Source organism: Triticum dicoccoides, chromosome 2A (assembly GCF_002162155.2).
Source record: "Triticum dicoccoides isolate Atlit2015 ecotype Zavitan chromosome 2A, WEW_v2.0, whole genome shotgun sequence".
In the NCBI taxonomy this organism is placed as follows: domain Eukaryota; kingdom Viridiplantae; phylum Streptophyta; class Magnoliopsida; order Poales; family Poaceae; genus Triticum; species Triticum dicoccoides.
The window spans coordinates 192,405,847-192,418,989 of NC_041382.1; the positions used below are offsets into that span (position 1 = coordinate 192,405,847).

Consider the following 13,143-nt stretch of genomic DNA (forward strand, 5'->3'; position numbering starts at 1 on the left):
ATACCTTTGGTGTTGCCGGCCTTCTTATCCGCTAAGTATTTGGGGCAGTTCCGCTTCCAGTGACCCTTCCCCTTGCAATAAAAGCACTCAGTCTCAGGCTTGGGTCCATCCTTTGACTTCTTCCCGGTAACTGGCTTACCAGGCGCGGCAACCTCCTTGCCGTCCTTCTTGAAGTTCTTCTTACCCTTGCCCTTCTTGAACTTAGTGGTTTTATTGACCATCAACACTTGATGTTCTTTCTTGATTTCAACCTCTGCTGACTTCAGCATCGAGAACACTTCAGGAATGGTCTTTTCCATCCCCTGCATGTTGTAGTTCATCACGAAGCTCTTGTAGCTTGGTGGGAGCGACTGGAGGATTCTGTTAATGACCGCCTCATCTGGGAGGTTAATGTTCAGCTGGGTCATACTTTTGTGCAACCCAGACATCTTCAGGATGTGCTCACTGACAGAACTGTTTTCCTCCATCTTACAACTGTAGAACTTGTCGGAGACATCATATCTCTCGACCCGGGCATGAGCTTGGAAAACTAGTTTCAGCTCTTCGAACATCTCATATGCTCCGTGGTGCTCAAAACGCTTTTGGAGCCCCGGTTCTAAGCTGTAAAGCATGCCGCACTGAACGAGGGAGTAATCATCAGCACGAGACTGCCAAGCATTCATAATGTCTTGGTTCTCTGGGACGGGAGCGTCACCTAGCGGTCCTTCTAGGACATATTGTTTCCTGGCAGCTATGAGGATGATCCTCAGGTTCCGGACCCAGTCCGTATAGTTGCTGCCATCATCTTTCAGCTTGGTTTTCTCTAGGAACGCGTTGAAGTTCATGTTGACATTAGCGTTGGCCATTGATCTACAAGACATATTTGCAAAGGTTTTAGACTAAGTTCATGATAATAAAGTTCTAATCAAATTATGAACTCCCACTTAGATTAGACATCCCTCTAGTCATCTAAGTGTTACACGATCCGAGTCGACTAGGTCGTGTCCGATCATCACGTGAGACGGACTAGTCATCGTCGGTGAACATTCTCATGTTGATCGTATCTTCCATACGACTCGTGTTCGACCTTTCGGTCTCCGTGTTCCGAGGCCATGTCTGCACATGCTAGGCTCGTCAAGTTAACCCTAAGTGTTTTCGCTGTGTAAAACTGTCTTACACCCGTTGTATGTGAACGTAAGAATCCATCACACCCGATCATCACGTGGTGCTTAGAAGCGACGAACTGTAGCAACGGTGCACAGTTAGGGGAGAACACTTCTTGAAATTTTTGTAAGGGATCATCTTATTTACTACCGTCGTCCTAAGTAAACAAGATGCATAAACATAATAAACATCACATGCAATTATATAGTTGTGACATGATATGGCCAATATCATATAGCTCCATTGATCTTCATCTTCGGGCTCCATGATCATCTTGTCACCGGCTTGACACCATGATCTCCATCATCATGATCTCCATCATCGTGTCTTCATGAAGTTGTCACGCCAATGACTACTTCTACTTCTATGACTAATGTTTAGCAATAAAGTAAAGTAGTTTACATGGCGTTATTCAATGACACGCAGGTCATACAAAAATAAAGACAACTCCTATGGCTCCTGCAGGTTGTCATACTCATCGACATGCAAGTCGTGAATCCTATTACAAAGAACACGATCTCATACATCACAATTCATCATTCATCACAACTTCTGGCCATATCACATCACATGATCAATCGCTGCAAAAACAAGTTAGACGTCCTCTAATTGTTGTTGCATCTTTTACGTGGCTGCAATTGGGTTCTAGCAAGAACGTTTTCTTACCTACGAATAACCACAACGTGATTTTGTCAACTTCTATTTACCCTTCATAAGGGCCCTTTTCATCGAATCTGCTCCAACTAAAGTGGGAGAGACAGACACCCGCCAGCCACCTTATGCAACTAGTGCATGTCAGTCGGTGGAACCGGTCTCACGTAAGCGTACGTGTAAGGTTGGTCTGGGCCGCTTCATCCCACAATACCGTTGAGCAAGAAAAGACTAGTAGAGGCAAGTAAGATGACAAAATCCATGCCCACAACAAAATTGTGTTCTACTCGTGCAAAGAGAACTACGCATAGACCTAGCTCTGATACCACTGTTGGGGAACGTTGCAGAAAATTAAAAATTTTCCTACGGTTTCACCAAGATCCATCTATGAGTTCATCTAAGCAACGAGTCGAGGGAGTGAGTTTGCATCTACATACCACTTGTAGATCGCGTGCGGAAGCTTGCAAGGTGATGATGGAGTCGTACTCGACGTGATTCGAATCACAGATGACCAAGTGCTGAACGGACAGCACCTCCGCGTTCAACACACGTACGGGACGGGAGACGTCTCCTCCTTCTTGATCCAGCAAGGGGGAAGGAGAGGTTGAGGAAGACAGCTCCACCGGCAGCACGACGGCGTGGTGATGGTGGAGAGGCAGTACTCCGACAGGGCTTCGCCAAGCACACAACGGAGGAGGAGAGGTGTTGGGGAGGGGAGGGCTGCGCCTTGGAGGGTGGTGCGGCTGCCCTCCCCTCACCCCTCTATTTATAGGGAGAAGGGAGAAGGGGGCCGGCCCCTCTAGAACCCATCTAGAGGGGGGCGGCGGCCAAGGGGAGAGGGGGAGAGGGTGGCTTGCCCCCCAAGCCAAGGGGGCGCCCCCTCTAGGGTTCCCCCCCTCAACCCTAGGCGCAAGGGCCCAAGGGAGGGGGTGCGCCCAGCCCAGCAGGGGCTAGCTCCCTGCCCCACGCAGCCCATGTGGCCCCCCGGGAGGGGTGGCCCCTCCCGGTGGACCCCCGGAACACTTCCGGTGGCCCCGGTACACTACCGGTATGACCCCGAAACTTCCCGTTGCCCGTTTGACAACTTCTCATATATAAATCTTTACCTCCAGACCCTTTCGGAGCTCCTCGTGACGTCCGGGATCCCATCCGGGAATCCTAACAACATTCGGTAGTCACATACTAGTCTTCCTAATAACCCTAGCGTCACCGAACCTTAAGTGTGTAGACCCTACGGGTTCGGGAGACATGCAGACATGACCGAGACGCTCTCAGGTCAATAACCAACAGCGGGATCTGGATACCCATGATGGCTCCCACATGCTCCTCGATGTTGTCATCGGATGAACCACGATGTCGAGGATTCGATCAAACCCTGTATCCAATTCCCTTTGTCAATCGGTACGTTACTTACCCGAGACTCGATCGTCGGTATCCCAATACCTTGTTCAGTCTCGTTACCGGCAAGTCACTTTACTCGTACCGTAATGCATGATCCCGTGTCCAACACCTTGGTCACATTGAGCTCATTATGATGATGCATTACAGAGTGGGCCCAGAGATACCTCTTCGTCATACGGAGTGACAAATCCCAGTCTCGATCCGTGTCAACCCAACAGCTACTTTCGGAGATACCTGTAATGCACCTTTATAGTCACCCAGTTACGTTGTGACGTTTGATACACCCAAGGCACTCCTACGGTATCCGGGAGTTACACGATCTCATGGTCTAAGGAAGAGATACTTGACATTGGCAAAGCTCTAGCAAACGAACTAAACGACCTTTGTGCTATGCTTAGGATTGGGTCTTGTCCATCACATCATTCTCCTAATGATGTGATCCCGTTATCAACGACATCCAATGTCCATAGCCAGGAAATCATGACTATCTGTTGATCACAACGAGCTAGTCAACTAGAGGCTCACTAGGGACATATTGAGGTCTAAGTATTCACACGTGTATTACGATTTCCGGATAATACAGTTATAGCATGAATAAAAGACATTTATCATGAACATTGAAATATAATAATACTTTTATTATTGCCTCTAGGGCATATTTCCAACAGTTTTATATATAGGACGATAGTATTCGGACACGGAAAGTGTTCCGGAGGGTGTCGGGTACACATCGGGTCATTGGAAGGGGTTCCGGGCATCCCGGGCAAAAGATATGATCCTAATGGGCCAAGAGGGAAAACGGAGCAGCCAGTAGGGGCTGTTGCGCCCCCCATATGGGCCGCACTAGAGGAGAAGGAAAGAGGGGAAGAGAGAAGGAAGGGGAGGGATTCGGCCTCCCCCTTCCTTCCCTCCTCCTTCCTCCTTCCTTTCCCCTCCGAAAACATGGTAAGGGGGGCGAATTGGACTAGGCCCCCAAGTAGGATTCCTCCTACTTGGGGTGCCCCAAGGTTGTCCCCCTCCCCCTTCCCCTCCCACCTATATATACGTGTGGAGGGGACGCCTAGAACACACAACAACATCGGTTAGCCATGTGCGGCGCCCCCTCCATAGATTACACCCTCGGTCATATTCTCGGCGGTGCTTAGGCGAAGCCCTGCGCGGATCACTTCACCATCACCGTCACCACGTCGTCGTGCTGACGGAACTCATCTATTTCCTCGACACTTTGTTGAATCAAGAGTTCAAGGGATGTCATTGAGCTGAACGTGTACAGAACTCGGAGGTGTCGTACGTTCGGTGCTTGATCGGTCAGAACGAGAAGAAGTTCGACTACATCAACCGCGTTGTCAAACGATTCCGCTTTCGGTCTACGAGGGTACGTAGACACACTCTCCCCCTCTCATTGCTATGCATCTCCTAGATAGATCTTGCGTGAGCGTAACAAAACTTTTGAAATTGCATACTACGTTTACCAACAAATATAACAACATGGAACAAACAAAAATTATAGATACATTGGAGACGTATCTGAATACCAGCACTAACATGGAAAATTTTCAAAGAAGTAAGGTAGAATGTGGACTTCACCTGCCTCCTCTTAAAGTGCAAACCAGTAAACTTATCCATCCATAATTAACTCAGGAAATTGCCTAAAATATGGTTTTTAGATTGTTGAAAAATTAGGCAAGTTAATGAGTAATTCCAACAAATAATTCATGACTAAAACAGGAAGTAGCATGCATGTATCAAACATCCTAGACATACCAACATGAACATCATCATCGAACATGCAACATCAACCACAGTAAGACATTGGATCAGATTAGGCGCACATACTGACCGTTTGAAGGTGCCTCCGTTGCTGCTCGTACGATGTTGACGATGTTAGTGATGACTTGATGCAAATGGCGTTGAAGACGATGATGAGTAGCGCCGCCTGACTTGGAAGGAAGACATCCCATGGTGATAGACGATGAGCAGTCGTGCAAAGCGCTTGCCAAAAACCTTATTCACCTTCACCTGGTGCAGGATCACAAGAGCGAGAGATTTCAGAGACCTGCTCTCCTGCTCGCCATTGCACGCCGGCGTTCGGGATGGAGTAGACTACAACAGCAACGCAAGTGGAGAGAGGAGACAAAACCCTAGCTCGATTTTTGGTGTGTCCTTGGCCGTAGCCGGTAAGCGCTATATATAGTAGGACATAGTGGTCCGGGCGATGTACTGCGAGCACACCATCAAGATGTTCAAAGACGGTCGTTTTGCAGGGGCTTCAATATTTTTCTTGCGAGACTCGGGGACTTCAATATAGTTGTCTTTTTAATCTGTGTGTGTTGCTGGTTTGGTCATTTATTTTATGGAAAAGTCATATATTGTACTCCCTCTGTAAACAAATATAAAAAATTAATGATCTAAACGCTCTTATATTTTTTTATGAAGGGAGTAGTCAATTAAAAAATGAGTTAAAAGATTATAACTGAAAGCCCAAGCTCTGCGGAATTCCCCATTAATGGAGTCGCAACAGGCAGACGGTACATGTCAGGTACACCGACAGAGGCGACCACTGATCTGGTAGAACGTCGCATGCGCCGTCAGGTGCACGGCCGCGCTCCCCACCGGCACCGTGAGCGAAGGCTGATCCCAGATCTCGGGAGGCGACGTGCAGGTAGAGGGGTTCCGTCCATGGGGCAAAAGCCAAGCGTTCAATTCTGCGATATCAAACGCCGGCACACAGGAACTACAGAGACTGGATTAGACTCCACTGTGACACACCAACCATTTCGAAAGGAAAAGAAAACTGCGACACACCATGGACAGCAAACAGCTAGGTCGGCGTGTTCCGACACTCGTTTGCCTTAAACAAATTACACCCCGGGCAGCCGCTGCGCGCGTACGCGGACCCAACCACTCGCCGATGGACGACACCCGTTCTCACTTTTCAGCGAACCAGAAGCTCGTGACTCTCCACTTGGCTGCGGCAAAACACACCGGACGAAGCAAAGGATCAACAGTTTAGAACAGGGGAGCATATGCAGGTTCGGTCATCTTTTCGCATCGCAAAGGAAGATAGATGCATGTGGAGCAAAGTAGCGCACAAAAAGAAGATGCATGTGGAGCAAAGTGGTGCTACCGTGTCACCCATAAGAAATTTAGAAAAGGAAAAGGTTTTGATATAGAAGAGATAAGGGTCTGTTTAGGACACATCTAGATGTGACATAGTTATATCACATCTAAGTTTGATGTCCACTCTGTTTATGGTCTATTTTTTTGTCTTAGTTTTTTTTGTTTCTTGTTGCTACATTATATATTTATGGGAGATTAGATGTGACATCCTTAAAAAACATTTAGATGTGAATTAGACAAACTGAAGAAACAATGGAGAGGCTGTGGGCAGGCAGGCAGGCAGGCGCACCGCACACATGGGCGGAGGAGGCCGACAGATCGCAACGTAGCGCCGGGAAGGGGAGCTGCGTGCTGTCCCAGGCTGGTATCCCGTTGCCGTCGCCACGTTCCCTCGCTTTCACCCACCTAAGTGCCCAGCCACCACTCTACTTACCTCGCCCGGCACACGCAAACGCGCGCCTCCATCGGCCTGCCACTCGCAGTCGCTTCCCTTTCCCACCACGTTGACACCTCTTCCGCTCCGGGAAGGAGGCAGGCACGTAGACGTAGCGATGGCGCCGCGTTTCCTGGCGTGCTTCGGCAGGGGCGGCGCGACGGCCTCGGCGCCGGAGCCTGTGGAGGACCTGGCCCCGGGCCCGGTGCTGGTGGAGCTCTTCTCCTCGCAGGGGTGCGCGGCGTCGCCTGAGGCGGACGCCCTGGTGGCGCGGCTGGCGCAGGAGTCCTCCGAGACCGGCGGCGGCGAGCGAGCGATGGTGGTGCTGGGGTTCCACGTGGACTACTGGGACTACCGCGGGTGGAAGGACCCCTTCGCGGCCAGCGCCTGGACCGTGCGGCAGAAGGCGTACGTGGAGGCGCTCCGGCTGGACACGCTCTTCACGCCGCAGGTCGTCGTGCAGGGCCGCGCGGACTGCGTCGGCACCGAGCAGGACAAGCTCGCCCAGGCCGTCCGCGACGCGCCCCGCTACCCCTCGCCCGCCATGAAGGTACGCACGCACGCATGCTGCATGCACCCACCACCTTAAGAATTGTTGACGGTGCTCTGAACCGTGTGCGTGCTCTGCAGGTGAAGTTCCAGCGGCCGAACCCGAGCACGCTGCAGGCGTCCTTCACGGGCGCGCTCCACTCCCGCGTGGACGGCGGCGGGAGCGTGCTGGTGGCGCTGTACGAGAGCGGCGTGGTCACCGACTGCGGCCGCGGCGAGAACAAGGGCAAGTCGCTGCTCAACGACCACGTGGTGCGCCGGCTGGAGAAGGTGGCCGCCGTGCGCGACGGCGCGTCCGCCAGGAAGGCCGTGTCCGGGTCCGTCCAGTTCCCGCTGTGGGACGACTTCCGCGCCACCAAGTGCGGCCTCGTCCTCTTCGTGCAGAACTCGGCGCTGCAGGTGCTCGGCGTCCAGCACTTCGACCTGCCCGACAACGTCTGATCGAGTGGCGGGCACCAACTTGCGGAGAGCGCAGGGGCCAGACGACCAGGGGAGCGTTGCACAAGTATTCTTTGTAGAGTTTGATTTGATTGGCGTGCTGCGTTGTTGTAATAGCACTTTGTAAGAGCACTCGTGTGATCGATTACTGGAACAATGGTTGTATCTTCTTGAATAGACCAAGATAGTACAGTAGTCTATGGAACATGCACAAATGCGAATAACAGAGAAATCGAAGTTACACTAAGGTGCCTCTGAGAACCTAAAATCATTAAATGTACCCAAATGATAACGCCCACGCGGGTGTCATATTTGCACATCGCAATTGAAAGAAACCACCATATTTGGGGCTTCTCTTGCAAAAAATAACCTGATCGCTAATCTTTTGCAAAAGCCATCGCGCATCAATAAAAGTTTTGTAGATTGCACCGAACCTGCCATTTGGCGCGGTTGAGGGCGTTTACAACACGTGGGCCCAATTTGGGTGACGTGTCCTAATGGACGCGCGGACGGCGTCGTTTGGTCCAAACCGACGCGGTCTGGTCGCGCCGGACAGACCGACCGCCCGCACCCGACCAGACCAGGCCTCTCCCTCCAGCTCCAATCCATGGCGACGACGAAACCTGGCGGCGTGGACGGCGGCGGCGGAGTTGCTGCCGGTGGGGATGCTCCGGGCGGCGGTGCTGGAGATCCACCAGAGTTCTGCGGGAGCTCCAATCCCTCGAGCGCGCTGCCTCTTCCCCAACCGTCGTCGCCGCCGAAGTCGTTGGAATACGCGGCGGCTACTGCGTTCGCCCAGACGGTGAAGGCCAATCCGACGGGCAGCCAACATTTTGCCTCCTCCTTCGGCGATGTGGAGTAAGTCATCCTCCTCCTTCTTTGTCATTTCCCCGATTGGCATTCTAGGGTTAGGGTTCTAGGGTTAGTTAGTGTTCTTGGGTAAGTGTAGTACGGTTAAGGTTCTAGGGTTAGGGTTCTAGCATTAGGGTTAGTGTTATATGATATCCTCTCTGTCACATGATTGGTGGTCTCACAGAAATTAATTTTAGCATGAGTAATTTGACAGAAATCCTATCTGTCTGTTGTTTGATCAAATATTGGTCTTCACCAACTTTAGTATTGTAAATTGAATTAGAAATTTCTGTTGCCACCAATTTTAACATTGTTAACTGATTTTTTTCAACTTATTAATAGGGCTATGAACTGACCCATTTAACACCAATCTGACCTCTTAACAATAATTTTAACATTGTTAAATGAATTATTTCATCTTATTCTTATACCTGTTAACTGACCTACTTAACAACAAAATTAAATGAATTTTATCTGAATTTGTAGCTTGGATGATGAAGAATGGGAAGTGAGGTTCCATTTCCTAGACAGAGATAACTTGGAAAGAACAATATGTTTATCAAACATAACCTTCTGGAATCTCATTGCCCTAATAGAGGTAGAAGGCTATAGTTCAAGGGATTTTATGTATTATGTTAGAGATCCAGGAGTTGGGGTGTCAGGAATGGAAGAATTAACTGATGATGACAAGGTGGAAGAAATGTTGGATCACATAGCTAGTAAAGGAAAGAATGTTGTTAGCATTATAGTTATGAGAAGTGATGCACCTAGACCAGTTGATTTGAACATTGGTTATGCTTATGAAGAGCAGGTTTCTTTGTTAGAAATAGGTGTACCAGTTGTCTATGAGGTAGACAATTCAGGAGTTCTTTTCGCCAGTCCAGTCAAACCCCAACCACAGCCAGTCCAAGTAATGAACACACAGGAGAGCACTTGTTTGTTGAAGCAAAAGGGCCCAAGTGAACCTGAGTTTGCTTTGGACAATAGTAATGAGAGGCATGAGTATTTCATGCAGACAGACCAAGAGCAAGAGCACATTGAGCAGATGATGGAGCAGAAAAGAAATGAAGAAATTCAGAGGTACGGGAGTAATAAGATACAAAGAGAGAAGTACAATGCAGCAAAAAGAAAACTCCCACAGCTGCTTGCTAAGGAGTTCACTGATAGTGAAAGTGAGGATGAAGATCTAGAAGATGAGGACATATTGGCTAGGTTGGAGGCAATGAAGAGGCATAGGGATGATCCACTATATCACTTTGAAGGAGACACTGATGTAGAAGAGCTATATGGACCAGAGGAGGAGGAGGAGGAGAATGAAGGAAGAGTTGAAGAGGAAGGACAGGAGGAGCCACTAGATGAGGGCTTGAGAGGAGGAAGCAGTGTAGGAGGAAGCAGTGCAGGAGGTAGCAATGGCACAGGAGGAAGTAAGAGGAGGGTGAAGGGGCCAACAACAAGATCCCATGCAAGTTTGGATCAAATCATAGAGCAAGACTGGGCACCTTCATTTGATGAGGAGAGCAACCCAGGTGACCTAAGTCAGGAAGAGAATGATTGGGCTCAGCTTCCACCATTTAAGCTACCAAATGGTAGGAAGAGCATAGCCAAAAAGAATAAAGTTAGGGTTTGGTATGATGAGAAGAGGGAAAACCCACAAGAACAATTTGTCAAGAAACTTTGTTTCCTAGATGTGCAACAGTTCAGAAGGGCACTGCTTACATTTCACATCTCACAAAACAGGAACTACTCATTTCATAGGAATTGCTCAGATAGAGTTATCGTAGTTTGCAGTACAGATGACTGTCCTTTTTTCATTGCTGCTTCCAAAATTGCACATGAGAAGACATTTTGCATAAAGAAAATGAACTTGTACCACAATTGTCCTGCTGTTGGAGAGAGCACCAAAGTGACTGCTAGGTGGTTGGCACATGAGTGTGAGCAACAGTTAAGGTCTGACATAAACACACCTGTCCAGGCAATAATGGACAATTTGAAGAAAAACATGGAATTGAAGTGTCCATTCACATGGCCTACAGGGCAAGGAAAGCAGCTAAGGAAGTTGTCCAGGGAGATCAGAGGGCACAATACACTAGGATAAGGGATTACCTCCAAGCTATGCTGGATACCAATCCTGGAAGTAGATGCATTGTTACAACAAAGTATTTGAAGACTCATCCTAGTATAAACCCTAGATTTCATGGCTTGTTCATGTGCCTCAATGCTTGCAAAGAGGGCTTCCTAAATGGTTGCAGACCCTTCATAGGTACTTGCATAATTATTTTCCCAACATCTTTCCCATTGCATTTAGTTATGTTTGGTACTAATGTGTTCTGTTTGGTTTTAGGTGTTGATGGTTGCTTTGTTAAGTTGACAACAGGGCAACAAATATTGGCTGCAACTGGAAGAGATGGTAATAACAACATCTTTCCCATTGCATTTGCAATTGTTGACAAGGAAGACACTGCTAGCTGGTCCTGGTTTCTAACCCAGCTCAAGTATGCTCTTGGTGGTGAGTCAGGGAAGTATGGCAACTACACTATCATATCTGATAGACAAAAGGTACCTCACACATCATCATTCTTATATTTACTGAAGTTTTACCATGCTTAGTACTATCAAATTGTTTGTTGTTATACTATATTTTGAACACTAGTTATTTAAACAGGGCCTTCTTAAAGCCATAAACAATGTCTTCCCAAATTTCCCTCAAAGATACTGCCTTAGACATATTTATCAGAACTTTCAAACAGCTGGCTTTAGAGGTGAAGAGTTAAAGAAGTATATGGATCAGGCTAGTTATTCATATACTGAGCATGGTTTTGATCAAGCAATGGAAGGCATGAAAAGAGAGTGTGAGGCAGCTTGGAAATGGCTTAGAAAGATACCCAAGCATACATGGGCTAGACATGCCATGGACAAAAATTGTAAAACTAATTTGGTTGTTAACAATATTAGTGAAGTTTTCAACAAAATGATACTTGATGTGAGAGGGAAACCAATTAAAACCATGGTTGATGGCATCAGAACTAAATTGCTAGTTAAGTTCAATGCAAACAGGACCAAGACTGAGACAGCCAAGTGGCAGATATGCCCAACATATGCTGAAAAGCTAGAAGAAGCAAAACACCATGCTAGATATTGTCAGTCCATCAAAGCATGACCTGATCTATACCAGGTTAGCAGTGGATAAAGCACATATGCAGTAAAGCTGCAAGTGCACACATGTGGGTGTAGCAAATGGGACATGACTGGTGTTCCTTGCAAGCATGGTGTTTCTGCAATTAACAAGGCAAAACTTCATCCAGAAGATTTCGTTAGTGATTTCTTCAAGAAACCAATGTACCAAGAAGCCTACATTCCAATTATGTATCCTGTGCCTGGGCCTGACCTATGGCCAAATACTGGGACCCCTGACATAGAACCACCGGTTTTGAGAGACAAGCCAGGAAAGAAGCAGACTAAGAGGAGAAGGAATCAGTTTGAGAAGCCAGCTCCCAAGGATACATTAAGGATGGCAACAATAACCTGCAGCAATTGCAACTTGACAGGTCATAGGTACACTAGCTACCACAAAAATCTGAAGCCAGCCCTAGCCATGAGAAGGAACCAACACCAGGTTAAATCTTGTGTATATATGTTGTCACTTCATGTTAAATCTTGTGTATATTTAATACTATGTTCTAATCTATCTATATGTTGTCACTGTAGGAAAACAGGAGAGTTGATGCACCAATGGCAGCTCCATCTGCTCCACCAGCAGCAACGGCAAGAGCTCCTGCTGCAACCAGTGCAACACCAGGGACATCTCCAGCTGCAACTAGGGTTGCAACTAGGGCTGCACCTAGGGCGGCTCCTTCTGCTCCTGCTCCAACAAGGCCAAGTTCATCTTCTGCTGCTGTTGATAGGCCTAGTTCATCTTCTGCTACTGCTACTAGGTCAAGGGTAAAGAGAACATTCATACCACCAAGAGTGTCAGGTACTGGAAGAGTGAGAAAGCCATCATACAAGATGTCTAAATGGTTCAATTGTTCTCAAGGCAGCAAGAAGTGATGTCATGTTGAAATATGTTTAATTCAGCCTGTTTTGGCTAGTTTGTGCTGAAGAATATTAAGAATTTCATGTTGAAACCAGTCAGTTCTAGTCCAAGTGGTGGACTATGTAATGTACCTAATGGTTGTGATGCACTATGGTACTCTGGTTATGATGATATGATGATGAACTTATTAGTTATGATGTTTTCAAGAAGTTTTCGTTCTCTTGTTGTGATGATGATCATAGTTCCGTAGTTGATAGGATGATGATCTTAGTTTTCATGGTGTTGATATGTTGGAGATCACAGTTTTCATAGTTCATATGATGTTGATCATAGTCGACAAAACCCTAAATGGATCCACTTGGGCATTTAGGGTGCCTCGGCGTCGACAAAACCCTAAACGGGTCCACTTTGGGCATTTAGGGTGCCTCAGCATTGACAAAACCCTAAATGGTAGCACTTGGGATTTTTTGGTGCCTCAACGTCAACAAAACCCTAAATGGATCCACTTGGGCATTTAGGGTGC

The 13,143-nt window shown here is 47.8% G+C and overlaps 1 protein-coding gene across 1 annotated transcript; it reads left to right on the forward strand.

Moving 5' to 3' along the window:
- Positions 1 to 6,728: 6,728 nt before the first annotated feature.
- On the forward strand, positions 6,729 to 7,950 carry LOC119354152. Its single transcript, XM_037620865.1, has 2 exons — positions 6,729 to 7,298; positions 7,379 to 7,950. Exons 1-2 carry the CDS (start codon positions 6,867 to 6,869, stop codon positions 7,736 to 7,738), a joined length of 792 nt encoding a protein of 263 aa, XP_037476762.1. The 5' UTR covers positions 6,729 to 6,866; the 3' UTR covers positions 7,739 to 7,950.
- Positions 7,951 to 13,143: the final 5,193 nt, after the last annotated feature.

What these genes read in the sequence shown, in the direction of transcription:
- LOC119354152 (XM_037620865.1), top strand. Translation starts at nt 6,867, where the DNA reads ATGGCGCCGCGTTTCCTGGCGTGCTTCGGCAGGGGCGGCGCGACGGCC. An exon ending in ACCCCTCGCCCGCCATGAAG is followed by an intron (nt 7,299 to 7,378) that starts GTACGCACGCAC and finishes CGTGCTCTGCAG; the next exon opens with GTGAAGTTCCAGCGGCCGAA.